Source organism: Meleagris gallopavo, chromosome 4 (genome assembly GCF_000146605.3).
Source record: "Meleagris gallopavo isolate NT-WF06-2002-E0010 breed Aviagen turkey brand Nicholas breeding stock chromosome 4, Turkey_5.1, whole genome shotgun sequence".
Taxonomy (NCBI): domain Eukaryota; kingdom Metazoa; phylum Chordata; class Aves; order Galliformes; family Phasianidae; genus Meleagris; species Meleagris gallopavo.
In genome coordinates this window covers 21,105,526-21,121,778 of record NC_015014.2, presented here as the reverse complement: position 1 = coordinate 21,121,778, position 16,253 = coordinate 21,105,526, and the positions used below count along the sequence as shown (strand labels likewise).

The 16,253-nt window shown below is 40.8% G+C and overlaps 1 protein-coding gene across 1 annotated transcript; it reads left to right on the top strand.

The window, feature by feature from the left end:
• The first annotated feature begins 27 nt into the window (after positions 1-27).
• On the top strand, positions 28-12,280 carry LOC104910682 (tyrosine-protein phosphatase non-receptor type 13-like). Its single transcript, XM_019614629.1, has 13 exons — positions 28-109; positions 1,670-1,731; positions 2,427-2,583; positions 2,918-3,094; positions 3,837-3,919; positions 4,966-5,021; positions 5,745-5,848; positions 7,111-7,259; positions 8,244-8,334; positions 9,031-9,368; positions 9,908-10,123; positions 10,792-10,854; positions 11,463-12,280. Exons 5-13 carry the CDS (start codon positions 3,842-3,844, stop codon positions 11,544-11,546), a joined length of 1,179 nt encoding a protein of 392 aa, XP_019470174.1. The 5' UTR covers positions 28-109; positions 1,670-1,731; positions 2,427-2,583; positions 2,918-3,094; positions 3,837-3,841; the 3' UTR covers positions 11,547-12,280.
• Positions 12,281-16,253: the final 3,973 nt, after the last annotated feature.

Genomic DNA, 16,253 nt, shown 5'->3' with positions numbered 1-16,253 from the left:
TTTTAAATAAAAATTTCTGTACACATTTCTTTTCATAGAGATGGTCACCCAGTACTTCCAAAATCCAGGAGCCCAGATAGCTCAGATTCATGGTCAAAGAAAGCTAATGGTAAGATTTCCATGGTCACACTGCATGTGAAATGCACACTGTAAAAATGAAGGAAGTGGTATGGGTCTTACATGCTCTCTAGTGTGCAGTTGCTGCACTACAACTGTGTGTGCTGAGGTAGCTCCAACAGGCAATTAGTCGGTTTCTCTTGCAATTTAGAAATTTTCTCTCATAACAAGCCTGAGTCATTCAAGGAGTAAGTTTAACTGATCCATTATTATTATTACACACATATATATATATATATTTTTTTTTTTACTTGTGTCCTGTTTGTTCTGACTGCAAATAAAAACATCAGTCTAGGCTTCAGGTCTAATTTCATCTTCTCTTTCTCAAGAGCAAAACAGCCCAGACTGATTTTATTGCATCCCCGGGGTTTGTTTCCATCTGTCTGCTCTTCTCTTCACATGTGGTGTCTGCAGTCCCACACATGGCAAGGACTGAGGTTCATCAGTGCCCAGCAGACAAGAGCAAAGGCTTTGAGCATTTTGTAGACAGCACTCCTTTTAGTAGTGACCCAGTGAAAGCAACTCTCTTTTGCTAAGTACTATTCTCTTGGATTCAGTATATTTCACCAGCTACTTCTGCTCCTCTGCTGAATCACTGCGTATGCTACCACTTATATCTGAAACATTTGCTTTTTCCATTGACATTTGTTGCTTTCATTTGTTTTGATTCCTCACAGTCTTGTTTTCCACACTTTTCCATTAATGTATCATTAGTTTTGAATATTGATTTTGCCTCGTGACATTATTTTAATTCTTCCAGTTCATTGTTGCTCACATACTTTTCAACTATAGTAAACATTGTTCCCAAAAACTTGGTCAAGATATTCTTTAGGAACCAGCCCAGTAATTGGATCTTGGAAGACACTGCCTTAAACACCTTTATCTTTCTGTGATTCCGTCTAAATGCTTTATTTCTTACACATGCTTTTACAAGCAAATCCAGAACTGTGCTAGAAACTAGGTCTATAGCAACTGCTTGTTCCACCCTGTCTCATTTATTATACCAACAGTGTGATGTTTGGGATAGGCAGTGGTCTTTCATGTCATGGTATCGCTCTTTTTGTTACCAAGGAGGGGAAGGTACCTTAGAGCAAGAACCCAGGTGGCAGATGATGTGTGTTCATTTGATTCTGTTGTTGGTTGTTGTTTTTTTTTAAGAAGAAAAAAAAAGTGATAGATAATTGCAAGGTTGTAATCTGTACAGTTGAAAGGAAGGGAAATAGCACCCTATTTCCCTGAGGTGCAAGTGTTGCCTTCTCACTACAGGTTGTTAGGCTGCTTATCAACATTTATCTTTGCTTAGAGTTGGTTATTTGTATGAGTGTTCCTGCTCTCTTATTCCATTGAACTTAAAGTTCAAATAACCATAATCAAGTATAGTTCATTAGTCATCATTTTGTCAATGGCCATTAATCAAACAGGCAGAAATGTTACTCATTTCACAACACAACATATCTTGTTTCTTTTATAAAAAAAGATAATTGATGGAAACTAATATAGTTACAGTGAAAATGATGTTCTTAAGTTGTTTGTTTTTCCCCATTTTATTTAGGCTGCTCACATGGTGATCCCTGTGATAAAACAGGAAAGACAACTGATGCCTATGGGCCCAAGGTAAATATCCGTCAGGGGAGTACATTTTCATTAACTAGAAAAAAGGATACAATTTACACAAGTTGTTTTTTGGTTTGTTTTAATAAATAAATTGATTAAACAGTGCTTTACATCAAACTGTGCAAATCCACTGTTGCCACTGGATGTGAAAAGGCAATTTTAATAATAAATGCACAAGTTTTTGGCATTAATCTTTTCTATCTTTGGGATTGCTCTATGTAAAGACAAATTACTTCATAAGGACGCAAGGCTGTGATCTGGTCTCTTTCCAGCTTCTGCAGATGTTTGTACTTGTTTCTTCCTTTTTACCTCTCTGTTTTTTCTTGTTTTTTGCTGTTGTTGTTGTTGTGTGATGTGGAATCCAAGGAATTAAGCCTACATATGTGTTATAGAGCATGTAACAATGTGAGATATTATTTTGTGTTTTCTTCTAGTAGTTATCCTGTGTTTTATTTTTCTTAGTTGCTGTATTTTTTTCTTTGCTCATTTCATTTGAAAATTCTAACACAGTTAAAAGCTACCGAATGAACAGGTAGAGTTCTATTCACCCCTTCACCCTGTTTGCTCAGATGAGATACAATACGCCTAGTTTCTTTCCATCTGTTCCTAATGGAGCTATATGCAAGGGTTCTTGCTGCTTAAAAAGAAGTGCCAAACTTTAGGAGTTAAGTTGTATTGTTCTTCATTTGTCTTAGGTCAATGGCAACAGCATCATAGGACCTTCTCATGCAAACACAGAAAATAATATCCATCATACGAAGGGACAATTGAATCTCACAGGGTCTGGAGATGCCCCTTCACTTGGCTTTGCTGCTCAGATATCAGATGTTTCTAAACACAGTGACAAATCAGGTAAGAACAGGTGAGATGAGGGACCGCGTAATTCAGTATGTGGTTCATGGATGAAAAAGAGTCAAGGCAATAGCACAGTTTGAACAGACTGAAATAAGTCAAAGTAAGAGTGGCAGTCATGTTTAGAAGATCATCTTCAAGCCCTGTGGTGTGCTCCTGAGGAATTTGTTAATGTTGGAAGTAGATTTATGAAGTCTGGATTTTATGCCAGAGATGATGAGAGAAAGTCATGGTAAGAACTAGACAGAACACTTCAGTGTCTGCTCCTCTCCCTCTCTGCCTGTCTCCTTCCCTGTTTAGGGAAAAAATATAATTTTACACTATTCCATTTTAGAAACAGAGGTTCCAGATGATGAATATTATGATGAAGATGATCACAATGAAGTAGTCCAGTATCTGTTGGATGTTGTAGATGAGGAAGCCCAGAACCTATTAAATCGTAACAATGCAACATCAGAGGCCCAGAGCCTTCTGCACATCAGGAAGGCCACATCAGAAGATCATCTGACAGGTACTGAGTCACTGGAAAAACAGGTCACTGGAAACTGGGCCTCTTGAAAATACGGTGCCTAGTGAGCAGTGGCAAGCATGAAATTGTTTTGTACAGTATATGTAGAATTCCGACCTTCTAGAATTATAATTATTTCAGCACTTTTGCTACTTTTGAAGTACATTTTGGTTATTATCATCTTTTGTTACATAAAAATCAGGGAGGAATGAGGACCTCAAGCAGTTGTATGAGCTCCACTACTTCAAATTTCTTTTAGATGGGATTTGGTCTTTGCAAATGAAGATATATTGAGCTTGTCAGGTAGGGCAGCAGAAAACTGCTGCAGCAGCCAAATAGGTAAAACCTTTTCTATGAGGTATTCTTTAGACTTACAAAGAATGAGCAGAAACCTGGTTTAGAACTTCTGTGGGTCTAAATATAATGGAGTTGCAAACGCACTGCTGACATGTCAATCTGCTCACTTAACATCACTGGCCTGTTCCTCTGTTACACTGTGGCACAGCAATTCTGTTAGCTGCGCCAACAACCTCACTTTCAATTGCAGCTGTTACATTTAAAAAAGAGGAAGCCTCAGATCTGATTCTTCAATGTACTGACAATAGAGGGACTTAGAAGTTGTTGCTTGCTTTTACTGATACCTGTATTCTGGTATAACAAGATTCATATGTTTGAGAAGGTGATCTCTGGGCATCTTTCAGTGTGTTTATGCTCTTTTTTCTGCATTCTGATTTTTCTGCTCCAGTGGAGATGAATGGGAAACTGGCAGAAGATAAGTCTGAAGACACAGACTGTGATGGCTCGTCTTTACCTGAAGATTTTTCAGAGGTGAGATGGCAAGAAGCTGGCAGACTTTTCTTTCTCAGATAGTCTCTCTCCATTTATTTTCTTCCATATTTGTATGGAGTTTGTAGAAATACCCTTATATGCATTTTAAATAATAATTATTTAAAAAATGTAATAATATAATAGCTTGTTAGTGTTATTTGAGGTATTTCATCTAAAATTTCCTTGATTGCTGCATGGAGAAAGGAAGCAGGACTTGAATATTGTGTAGACTTTCCAAAATGTAAATGTGATGCTTGTGAAGCTTCTTTCCCCTTACGCTTTACTAGAATACTCTCATTAATTTGAATGACTTCTGTATATTGCATCCCCAGCATTATTACACGTTCTCTTTTACATCAGTCAATAGCTTCCGAAATGTTGTTTCAAATTAGAAGAGCTCTGTCTATCCAGTATATCCCTGCAGCTTTCTGTCCAGTGAGTGGAGTGAAGAGAGAAGTCAGGCATCCAGCTCTATCAGTGTTCTCTGGGAGATCCAGAAGTAAAATTCTCTGAGTGTGACAGCAGAGACTTTCAAGGTGTCATAATAAGCCAAAAAAATCATCTTGGAGACTTGCTCTTTCTCTAAAGGAGGACTGAAATGTCCTCTTCTCTTCTGAGTCTTCATTGTCTTTTGAGGAAGAACTATGTCAGAGTACCTGTTATTTAGAGGTGAAGCCCTGTTCTGTGGCAGTTGTGGCTCAGCAGGAAATAGAAGTGCTCACAATGAAACTTACCTCATAAAAGGTCACAAAAAAAGTCATCTGGAAAAAGTGTAGATGGCTCTTCTGCTGCCGCAAGCAGGAAATTATTTTAAGATAGCTTTTGGCTTTATAATAGTATGGCCTTTTCTAAGTGCTCAGTATTCTCCCTCTCTGTTGTTTTGGGTTGGTGAGCAGTCTAAAAGGGTCAAGTCTTGCATTACTTGATGCTTTGAACTTACTCCCCTTCAAAAATACGGTGTGTAGCCATTCACATCCTTTAAAATCTACAGTGGGTGAACTTTATTACACTGACCTTGATGTGTTTCATCATTTCTCTTCCAATAGCCCATGCACATAAATGGTTGTGAAGACCATGGTGAGGAAGGAGCTGTGCCAGAAAGGTAACGTTTGTTTTCCAGTGTTTCTTGAACGTAAACCTATGAGATTTGAAGTAATCAGTAGAGATTTGTTATAAAGCAAGTTGGATGTGTGTAGGTATAAATAGATGGATATATATATGTGTAATGTCTTGCCAAATTGCCCTTTGTCCTTGTTATTTAAAAAGGTTATAATTCATCTGAGTATTGGTCAGCTTTATGTGCTTTACCATGCCCTGGCTGCATTTTTATTCCTTTGATATGTGGTTATAACAAGTAACTAGGACATTTGTCAGATGGTTCCAAACAAATTCATTTGCACTGTGCTGTTTGTTTCTTTCAAATGAAGAAGAAATTCAAACAATCTTATCTTCAGTTTGAATCTTTACAATGTTCCTTAATGTGATTTCTTCAGGTCTTAAAGTGCCTGTGTAGTTCCACGGATGAGTCTATATCCACGTGGGTGCTTGACACTTACTGTTTGTACGTGGGAAACTAAGAGCGTGCCTGACCACATTATTAGCTTTTGCTTTGACCTGCCTTGACTCCTGGAAATTCCCATGTTATTATTTCTGTGTTAAATATTAAGAAATGAAAAAAAAATGTGGGTTTTTGAGATCACTGCTATGGATTTGGTCCATGGGTACCTGTAGCTGTAAATGAATTTCTGGCGATGCTTCATGAGGTTGCAAGTGCGTTGGTTGTCTCTAGGTGTCGCTTCTTACTTCTGTTCTTTGCTCTCTTTAGATCTCCTCCACAACCTCCCTCGAGTCAAGCAGATGAAGACGAAATCACGTGGGGAAGTGATGAATTGCCAATTGAATCAATCAGCCAGGAATGCGTAAATAAAGGCAAGAGCTTCAGCAAACAATTAATTGAAAACTGAGGATCACATTAAGTAGCCAATATGTTCACATTTGAATTTTTAAAAGTCTTGGATATGGCTTGAGGGTCTGATGACAGATACAGTAGGAAGATTCAGTGGCTCACTGGAAAGAATCTTTACAGCTTGAAGTAACATGTGCCTGAAAGTCCATTGGGGCACATGTTGGTGAGGTTGGGCCTATGATGGGAGAGGAGTTGAAAGCAGCTTTCCTCAACCTGTCTGACAAAGTCTTTAACAACATGTGATGGTTTGCAGGATTTAATTGTGATCAAATCAGTATCTTGTGTGCTTGAAATTTTACCTGCTCGATGCTCACATTGTTCGCTATTTTCCCTATATATGGACTCTTATTTTTCCATTGCTGCTCAGTTTGGCAGGGTGGAGTACTGCTAACTTGGATGCATTTGACAGATACTAGTCTTTACTTTTTGAGAATTAGAAATGTCAAGTCCTGAAATCCTTATACAGAAGCCCTCTGTCTCTAGTGTGTGTATTCCTTAATAGAAGAAAATAAAGATCAGTGTAAGCCTTGTGAGTAAACAAGTAGATTTAGGACACTTAAATGCGTTAACAGAAAGCCCTCAAGTTGTTAATTTTGTCATGTTTCTGAGGAGTACCAAAGGCCTGATAGGTAGCATGCTTTGACAAAAAAAAAAAAGATGTTTAACATGTCTTTTAAATGGTAATTGTAAGATATTTTTTACTCTAAGTGCTACAAATGGGCACTGAGTTACATGTTCATTTAACTGAAAGTTCTGAACTCATCCCTGTGCACATTCGTGGATTTTGTGGTGACTTTGTTTTAAGAACTTACATTTAAAGTGCATTAAAGTAGAGTTTGTTTCATTTGTTCAGAGTTCAGGAAAATCCTCTGTTCCCAGATTGATCAAAGTCAGTTTTGCTTCCTGCTGGTTATGTTGGTTAATTTTTGTCCCTCAAACTGAGAAGCTCTTTGTATGCTCTCTGGGTTGTGTGGAGGGATTCTGAAGATGGCAGGAAGCAAAGAGTGTTGGAAGGACTGCTTCACTCAAGGATGCTCTATTCGTCATGGCTTTTTGTATAAGATAATACATAAGAGGCAGCCTTTCATGGCAAGAAAACCATCTAGTACAGTAACAAAGTCATGCAGCATTGCACCGCATGTTAAGTATTTCTTTCCTTTAGTTATTAATTTAGTTTAGTTCGTTATTTACACAGCCATACAAATCAGCCTCATTCTTCTGCCAGATCTCCCTCTGGTGACAAATGAAGAGATTTCCACGCTGCGTGCTGTGAGTGTGCTCCCTGGTGGCAAGTACTGCGGAGCGAAGCTGAAGGCGGCCATCAGGGTACTGCGGGGACTGCTGGAACAGGGGGTTCCTTCCAAGGAGATTGAAGTGAGTGACATCAGTTTTGTTTTTTCTAAAACTTGGCCTTTTAACAGGATGAAACAGAAATAGAACAGTTGATTCATCACTGCCTTAAATACCACAGTTCTTTAATTTGCAGCTCTTTAAAGGAATGAGAAGAGTTCCTTCCCCCAGCAGCTGCTGAGAGATGAGATTGGGTTGAGCTGGTAGTTCAGTTCAAAAATGTGTTTGTGTCTTTTTTATTCTGGGTAAATTACCAAGTGAATGTGATGCTAACAGGCATAGACAAGGAAGAAAAATGCTGCAACGCTGCAGGATGTGAAAATAGTCCTTTCCAGGTCTTACAGTCAGTCTTGTTCAGTGAACTCTCTTTTGGAAGAAGCAGCTGAGATACGTACTGGGTTGTTTGTTTGTTCAAGGTGGTGTATTTTGCTAGCTACATTAAATCAGATTCCTTTCTTTGACTGAATGATTTTGCACATCCATTAGGGTTTTGTTCATTTTAGAGGCTGCTCTCAGTACTTGTATCGTTCAGAGCATTTTAATGTGTGAGTAATTCATAGAATCCTTAGAGTTGGAAAGGACCTTTAAAGGTCATCCAGTCCAACTCCCCTGCAAGGAACAGGGAACCGCAGTTAGATCAGATTGCTCAGAGCCTAATCCAGCCTCTCCCTGAAAGTCTCCAGGGAAGGGGCAGCTCTGGGCAACCTGTTCCAACGCCTCACCGCCCTCACTGTAAAGAACTTTTTCCTTATATCTAACCTAAGGCTACCCTTGTTAAGCTTGAAGCCTTTTCCCCTTGTTCTATCATAACAGACCCTGCTAAAAAGTCTGTCCCCTTCTTTCCTGTAGCTCTCCTTTAGATATTGAAAGGCCACTATCAGATGTCACCTCAGAGCCTTCTCTTCTCCAGGCTGAATAGCCCCAGCTCTTTTCAGCCTGTCATTGTAGGAGAGGTGTTCCATCCCTTGTATCATTTTTGTGGCCCTACAAAAAATTATTTCCCTACAGAATCTTCAAGAGTTAAAACCATTGGATCAGTGTTTGATTGGACAAGCAAAGGAGAACAGGAGGAAGAACAGATACAAAAACATCCTCCCTTGTGAGTATTAATTGGTCTGACATTCAGTGTAGATATTTTGTGTCAATTTGTATGGAGAATTAATTGAATCTGCTGCTGAGTAGGAAAAAAAATAAATACATCTGACATTTTCTACGTGTTTAAAGTCAATATTTATAAAGTGGTGTAAGATTGGTGAATGACAAACTCGTGCAACAGCTGAGAATGAATGCCCACAGATTTTACAGGTGTTTCAATAGATCCCACTCATTATTAAATGAGATATATGGATGTAGACTGACTTTTTTTTTTTTTTTTTCATTTTTACTTGTGTGAATTTGGAATAACAGACAGATATGCTACTGTCAGTAAATCTCCTTCTGCAAAATGTTGTTTGTTAGCTGGGAGAAGCGTTGAGGAGCAGAGACAACTGACACAGGCTTAGCTCTGCATGAGAAGTATTGAGCCTCAGCATCAGGAGTTGAGGCCAGGCACCATGATATCTGTTGGTTAGATTTGTCCCCTGGCCATCTTTTTCTTTATTCAAATAGAAGTACTGATTTGTATGTCAATGCAAATATTGTATTGGTTTTATGTTTTCTGTTTTTCAATAAAATGTTGAAGCACCTTTGGAGATACACACCATGCAAGTGTGTAAGGCTCAGCATCTCTGCTGTGTGAAGATTTAATCATATTCATGCCTAACATTAAAGTATTTCTATTATATTGGAAATGCAGACGATACCACCAGAGTTCCTCTTGGCAGTGAAGGTGGATACATCAATGCCAGCTTCATTCGCATGCCGGTGGGGAATGAGGAGTTTGTCTACATCGCTTGTCAAGGACCTCTCCCCACTACTGTAGCAGACTTCTGGCAGATGGTTTGGGAGCAAAACTGTACTGTGATTGCCATGATGACTCAGGAAGTTGAAGGAGAGAAGATAAAATGCCAACGCTACTGGCCAGATGTGCTCCATAAAACCACCATGATAACAGACAGGCTGCGGCTGGCTCTTGTAAGGTTTCAGCAGCTGAAGGGCTTCATCATCAGAGTGCTGGAGCTAGAAGAGATCCAGGTAAGTGAGTCTGATTTTACATGCTTTCTGAGTTCTGGCATTTCTGTCCTCATGCTGGTGTCTTGCCTGGTTTCAATCACAGTGTCTGTGCTAAGAGGTAATGTAGAGCTTCTCTTTGTCCAGTGATAGTTACTGAGCAACTCTTCAGCCCTACAGTTTGTGCTGCTGTGGGACCTTTACAGGAGAAGGCAGTTGGGCCAGGAGGTGATTTTTTGATGCTAATTAGACTTCAGATGTGGCTCCCCAAGTGCCTTTGGCCACATAAACAGAAAGATATGTAGAGATACAGCATTCATTCCTCATTCAGTCTGGCTGGTTTGTTCCTGTGCATGATTGGTCTGCACAGAAAACTTCATACTATTTAACCGCCTACTGTTTATTTTCAGTTTAAGTCATCGCTTCTTTGGTTTTATTGATTTGCAGGTGAATTTCATGGAGCAAATCTCTCTCTTCTAAGATTTAAAATTTGGGAACTTCTGTCTTCTTTTTCTTCTTCCTATGTGTAACATTTTGTTCTTGCTATTGTTGTTAAACCTCAGACAGGTGAGGTACGGCACATTTCCCACCTGAACTTCACAGCCTGGCCTGACCATGACACCCCTTCTCAGCCAGACGACCTGCTGACGTTCATCTCCTACATGAGGCACGTGCACAGATCAGGACCCATCGTTACACACTGCAGTGCGGGCATTGGCCGCTCAGGGACCCTGATTTGTATCGATGTGGTTCTGGGGCTTATCAGCAGAGACCTCGATGTGAGTACCTGAGACTATGGGCTCAACCGTGCTTCTGTCTTGCAGGAACTCTGCACAGTGGGAATATTACTTCTATATTTAAAATGAACGACGAAAGAAACCATCACAAACTCACACTGTAGGAACACCTTAACCTGAGATAGCAGTATGTCAATTCATTTTTCCAGCACCACTGGGAATATACTTTCTAGGGTGATAATGAGGAAGGTGCTGGCTAGCTTCTTTATGTTGGTGTCCACCACTGGGCCAGTACAGCAAATCCTTTTGTGAATTTGTAGGGAAGCTGAGCTATGCTTAGCTCAGTAGGGTTTTTAAGCACCCACCAAATGTCCAGAAGTTTTATAGACTGGAGAAATAGAAATTGTGTTAGACTGGGCCAAAGGACTCAATTTTCTGCATACTCACCTCTTGGTAATAGTAATCCAAAGAGCCAGTGGAGGTGCACAGAGAAAGGAAAAGGTGATGTAGGAGAGCCGCATCCTTATTGCCCTGAGGCAGCCTGTGCTGGTAACCTACCAAGTTTGTGCTGGATATACAGAATCGTAAGTTGTTTCACTGCTACATGTTTCATGGGCCTGGTTGGATTCCTTGGTGTGGTCCTGGGGATATTTTGTATATGCACGTATGTCTTTTATCAGCATCTAACTGGCTGCTGTTTATTTTGGTAGTTTGACATCTCGGACCTGGTGCGCACAATGCGTCTGCAGCGGCACGGGATGGTGCAGACAGAGGTGAGTCTCCAGGTACAGCTTCCTAGACACTGGGATTCGAACTCTGATGTGCTAGGAAGCTTCCTGTAGTGATTGTCTTTGTGCTCTCTGATGCAAGCTCTGTGTTATCAGAATGAAATCAGATGCGTGCCGCTGAGAATTAGGATGCATTTTATAGTTCAAGAAATATATGCAGCTTTAAGCATGCTGCGCCCTTTCAATGTGCGACTAAAAAAGGAGTTGGAATTGGAATTTTTTTCTTCTAAAGCATATCTTAGAGAGGAAATCAGTTGATTTTTTTTTTTTGCAAAAAATATAAATAAATATGTATATTACATGCTAAAGAGAGAGTTTCATGTAGCTGCTGTGAATCCCTGAAACCACTGGAGACCATTCTGAGGCCTCCTTTTGGAGGGAGGTGTTTAGCCAGAAGTAAACCTAACCTCTGGGAGTAACCTGGATCTGGAGATACTGAACCTACCTTGGACCTGCAACCACTTTTTGAACATGAAGGACTTCTACCATCAGAGTTTACAAAAACAGAAAAGAACTCTTACCCCAAATCATGCACTAGCTCCCAAAGCTGCACTGCTAACGTAATATGCACTCTGATCTTCTTCCCCTTGCAGGATCAGTACATCTTCTGCTATCAAGTTGTCCTGTATGTCCTGAATCATCTCCAGCACGAAGAAGAGAGGCAAATGAAATCCTGAACTGGAAGTGCTTTTAAAATAAGGATGTGAGGAGACCTGAAGGCTCTCACCTGTTCTTTGTTCTGCCAATGCTATCAAAGTCCTTTTCTTCAGCTGCTGTCAAATGTTTTCTCTATCTGTCTCTGTGTGTCACTGCAGATACATAGTGTATGGACAAAGGAGAGCTCATACCATACCACTGGTGTCTTCAGCTCATGGACACAGCTGTGAGATATTTGTATAACAGTAAATAATATTTAATAAAGCTGCATTTTTTTGCAGCTTCCTTAATACATGATTAAGTACTCAAATAAAAATATTTTAATGAAAAAAATGAAAAAAAGTAATGTTAAAATACTCCTGCAGCTTTGCAGCTGCTCTGGAGTATTTGTTTCTTAGGGTGTGGGATAAAGCAGTATTCTTGTCCTGGCAAAATTTATTACCATGCCATTTTAATGGTCTCTTTTAAAAGCTTGTGTATGGCAACAGAATGTTTTGGCCTTTTAGTACAGTTGGAGCTATTTTATAGAGAGTATCTTAAATCAGTATTTAAGCTTTAAGAGCTGCCTGTTAGTGTAAGGATAGTGGTGAGTGTTTACTGTAAGTATCACAGTTAACAATGTTTACTTGATAGAGTTCCATGTATATATTTATATACTTTTACAAAAAAAAAAAAGAAGTTGAATTATCAGATGTCTAACTTTATAACTTATTAGGCATCTCTACTCTGTAAATAAAAATACACTTAAAAGCCACTGGTGGGTGAATCTGGGTGTTTCTGTGTCCTATTGCGTAGGTCTCCAACTTTTGAGCTTGCCTGGGCCACGTGCACTGGAGAGGAATTGTATTGGGCTGTGTTCTTGTAGGTCACTGTAGAGTAATGCCTTCTGTTTATTTCTGATACAAAGAGCACAATAACACTATTTGATAGAGCAAATTCTCAGCTATAAAACACTGTTTTTCAACACAGTCACCACCATTAGCTATGCATTTACACCAGCAATGATCAAGAGCCCTCATGCTGTGCTTTTAACAGTCTGCAGATTGGATCTGCTTGCTGTATGCCAATGTGTTAGCTTGGCATGGGAACAAACAGAATACTTCCATTAATTATCTTTGATATAGCATCCACCCTCCCTTATAGCAGAGTAAATTCTCAAATAGTACATGCATAGAAAGAAAAATATGTTTGTGAGGCCTGCCATCAGCATGGCTCCATGTTCACATTGAAAAACCAGGGATGGTAACAAGAGCTTTCCACACTCAGGCTTGCTGCAACACTCAGGGAGAAAGGGAAGCCTATTCCTGCCTTCTCTAGCACTGAATTTGCAGTATTTCATGCAGATACACACCTGGCTTTTCCCCAGCCGTCTCACACCTTCATTTATGGTCAGATGCATTCACATGGCAGCAACCGAAGGATTTTGTCTGAAGCTTCTCTGCTTGGGCCTCAGACCCTCCCCCCTGCCCCTTCTCTCAAAGGTTCTGCTGGGGGCTGCACCACCCACAGCACCTACCCCAGCACCAGCATCTGCATAGGAGGAGGCTCATTCTCACAGGTGTTACCTAATTAGATAATTAAAAATATGATTTGGTGAAAACAGGCAATCCAAGCAGAGTGCCCTGTGCTGCAGTTATTTACAACAGAATTAACTCTCCTGCTCTATGATGTGAAATCTGCCACTAAATCTGGAAAAATATTCACTCCCCTTGCAACTTCAAAGCCTGTTGTAAGGTCAGAGACATATGGGTACATGCTTTCCTTAGCCACATACTTCCAGAGTGCTTCATCTCTCTCTGCAGACCGTCTGTCCTTGCCAGGTTGCCCGTCCACATCATTATCGGGGTGTTGTGCTTAGGTGCACACCAGGCCTAGGTGGGTCTGGCTTGTCTGCAGCCTGGAGCAGGTGATGCAGAACAGAATGGAGCCAGCCAGACATCCAACTCATGTCTGAAAGTCTCTTTGCTCACAGGTACCAGCTGGGGGGCTTGGCTCCCAGCCCAGGTCTCCCTTTGTGCAGTTTCATTTTTCTTCAGTGCTGAGAGTGTACAATGCCATCAAGAGTCTTTTTGGCTGTCAGACTCTAGCTCTAGAAAGCTGTGCTGTATTTCGTTACAGCTCTCCTTTGACAAATGATATGTTTCCTTTTTTTCCCCATCTCTAGAGGTGTTCACCCCATCCCTAGAGGTATTCAAGGCCAGATTGGATGGGGCCCTGGGCAAACTGGTCTGGTATTAGTTGGGGAGGTTGGTGGCCCTGCCTGTGGCAGGGAGGTTTGGAGATTCATGATCCTTGAGGTCCCTTCCAACCCTGGCCATTCTGTGATTCTGCGATTTTTGTACCTGATATGAAGCAGACACTACCATCTTAAGATGAATGGAACAGAATGTCAATTTCTGTTCTTGAGGAATATCAAAAAAGCTTCTCTTACTTTCATATCATGGTTAGACTAGAATTGAATTTTAAACCAATTTCAATGGACTCTGCATTAAAACCAGGGCACTGGAAAAATATTTTTTTCCAAAGTGTTTGAACAGCCAGTTTTGATTCAGATAAAGAAATGAAACACAATAGTGCATTGTTGTCATCTACATCTGAGCATCCTTAGTAAGAGACAAGGCTAGCTATATTTACTGAAAAGATAGAAATGCATGGGGAAAAATACAGCTTTATGAGGCCTGAGATAGACTTATTTTGTGACATTCAGGTCCCAATGTATTGTAAAGCAAGTATACTCCTTCTGAGCTCCTTTCTTGAAAACACCCAAATGTAGGCACTGACATGCATAAGGCGTGACTGTGGAGCGAGGGGTACGTCTCTCTGGTAGGAGAGAGCTTATGCAAGTCTGGCGAAGAGACTCGATCACATTTTTGAGTTGAATGTCTGATTGCAACTCTGTACATTCCATCTGAAAATTCACAGGTAATGTATTGACGCTGACTGAAAATGGAGTCACAAGAATAACAAAATATGGATTATTTTGCAATCTTGAAACCCATTCCCAAATTCTTGTATCAAAACGCAAGGCAAGGTGCATATTTTTCACTGTTCACAGGCTGTATTCAGCCAGCGTATCAAGGAGCATCCAATTATCTCCCATTACTGGAGTCAGCACTGCGCTGTGCCTCTCGGCTAACATTTATTTGGGGCTAAAACCTTCCTCCTCAAGCCATTATGTCACCTTCTCAAGCATTATCAGTGACAAGTGTACTGGGAGACAAGGCCGCGGGCAGCCGGGCCTTCCCATGCTGCCTGATGCCAGAGCAAAATGCAGTAATTTTTCCTTCCATCCTTTCCTTCACTATGTTCTGTGTAAATAATGATTGTGTTAAGAGAAACTGTTCTACTGGTGTATTTTTCAGCCTGCCTTTAGTGTCAGGCCTTTACGAAACATGCCCGAGTCTCCACATGTGCCAGAAGCTAAAGCTTGGGCTTCAGGCTTTATGAGTGAGAAGCAGAGCTGTGCCAGCCTGTCTGCTGTCTGCAGAATGAGCTGGAGCTTGCCTAACTGAGAACCAGGCATTCAAATAAGGCACAAACACCTCTGCCCTTCTCAGTGCCACGTCCATCTCTACTCTTACTCCACTACTGCACCTCTGCTTTCTGCATGAGGCTTCTGGTGGGGCTGCATTAGACTCCAGTCAGATTTCAGCTTACAAGGGGTCATACACTATGCTCTGATGTCCCTACTGGATTATGGTGATGATAATTAATTTCATCAACAGAACCCAGAGATTTTCAGATTGTTTTTGCAGCGTTTCCATCTACAATGTTTTTCTTCAACATTACGGGATCAGTCATGAGACACCACTTGAGCTCATTAGTAGCGTGTGCATTTTACAGCTGCCAAGTGATTATTTTGGGATTGCAGTCTGTGTCGTTTATTTTGAGAGGCTGATACAGTAGAGTCTCTTCCAATGAATCAGGTTTGAAGGCATTGTTCAGAATGTACCTGTGAGGCTTCAGAAAGCGGGCGGTACCATCTCTGGTGGGACCAGGCCTCTCTCTGCAGTCACAGCTCTCTGCAGCACAATGGCATGTCTATTGGGGATGTCTGGACCCGCTGACATCCTGCCCTTCCCTACTTCTTCAGAAGCTGGCTCCACGGGGCCTGGGGTGTTTCCAGTAGGACAGAAAGAGATCCCAAACCCAACATTCATATGCAGATCAGTGTAAAGCAGAGCCTGAGCCTGTCCTCTTTCCACGTAAATTGTATTCCGCAGTCTGCGCCTAAAGAAGTTCACCTTTGTAGATGTGACAAAAATTCATTAAATTGATTCCTTTGCCAGTGCGCACCTACAGAATGAATTCCTACTGGCCTGGGAGAGCCTTGCTGCTTGGTATCTCACTTAACTCTTTTTTGTTTGTTACCTGATTCTGAAGGCACCAGCAAGAGTGAATAAGCTTTCTAATCTTAGCTTCAATTTGGCTCTTACATTTTCCAGATGCATAAAAGGAAAACTGACCTCTAAGTTTGGTTAGAGGCTTAGAGAGAATTAGAGAGAGTTGATGAGAACCCAGTGGGCTGCCTCAGCCTCCTTTCATCTACAATGCCTGGCTTAGAGCAAGGAGAACAGGAAAAATATATTTGAAAGGCAGTGAAAAGGGCCAGAAGAGTTTTATTAGGTTCCTGAAGTTAAAATCCATTCACTACCCAGCCCTTTCCTGGCAGAGGCCTCTGGAGCATTAGGAGAAATGTTTGTTAATGGAAAAAATAGCTCCAATAT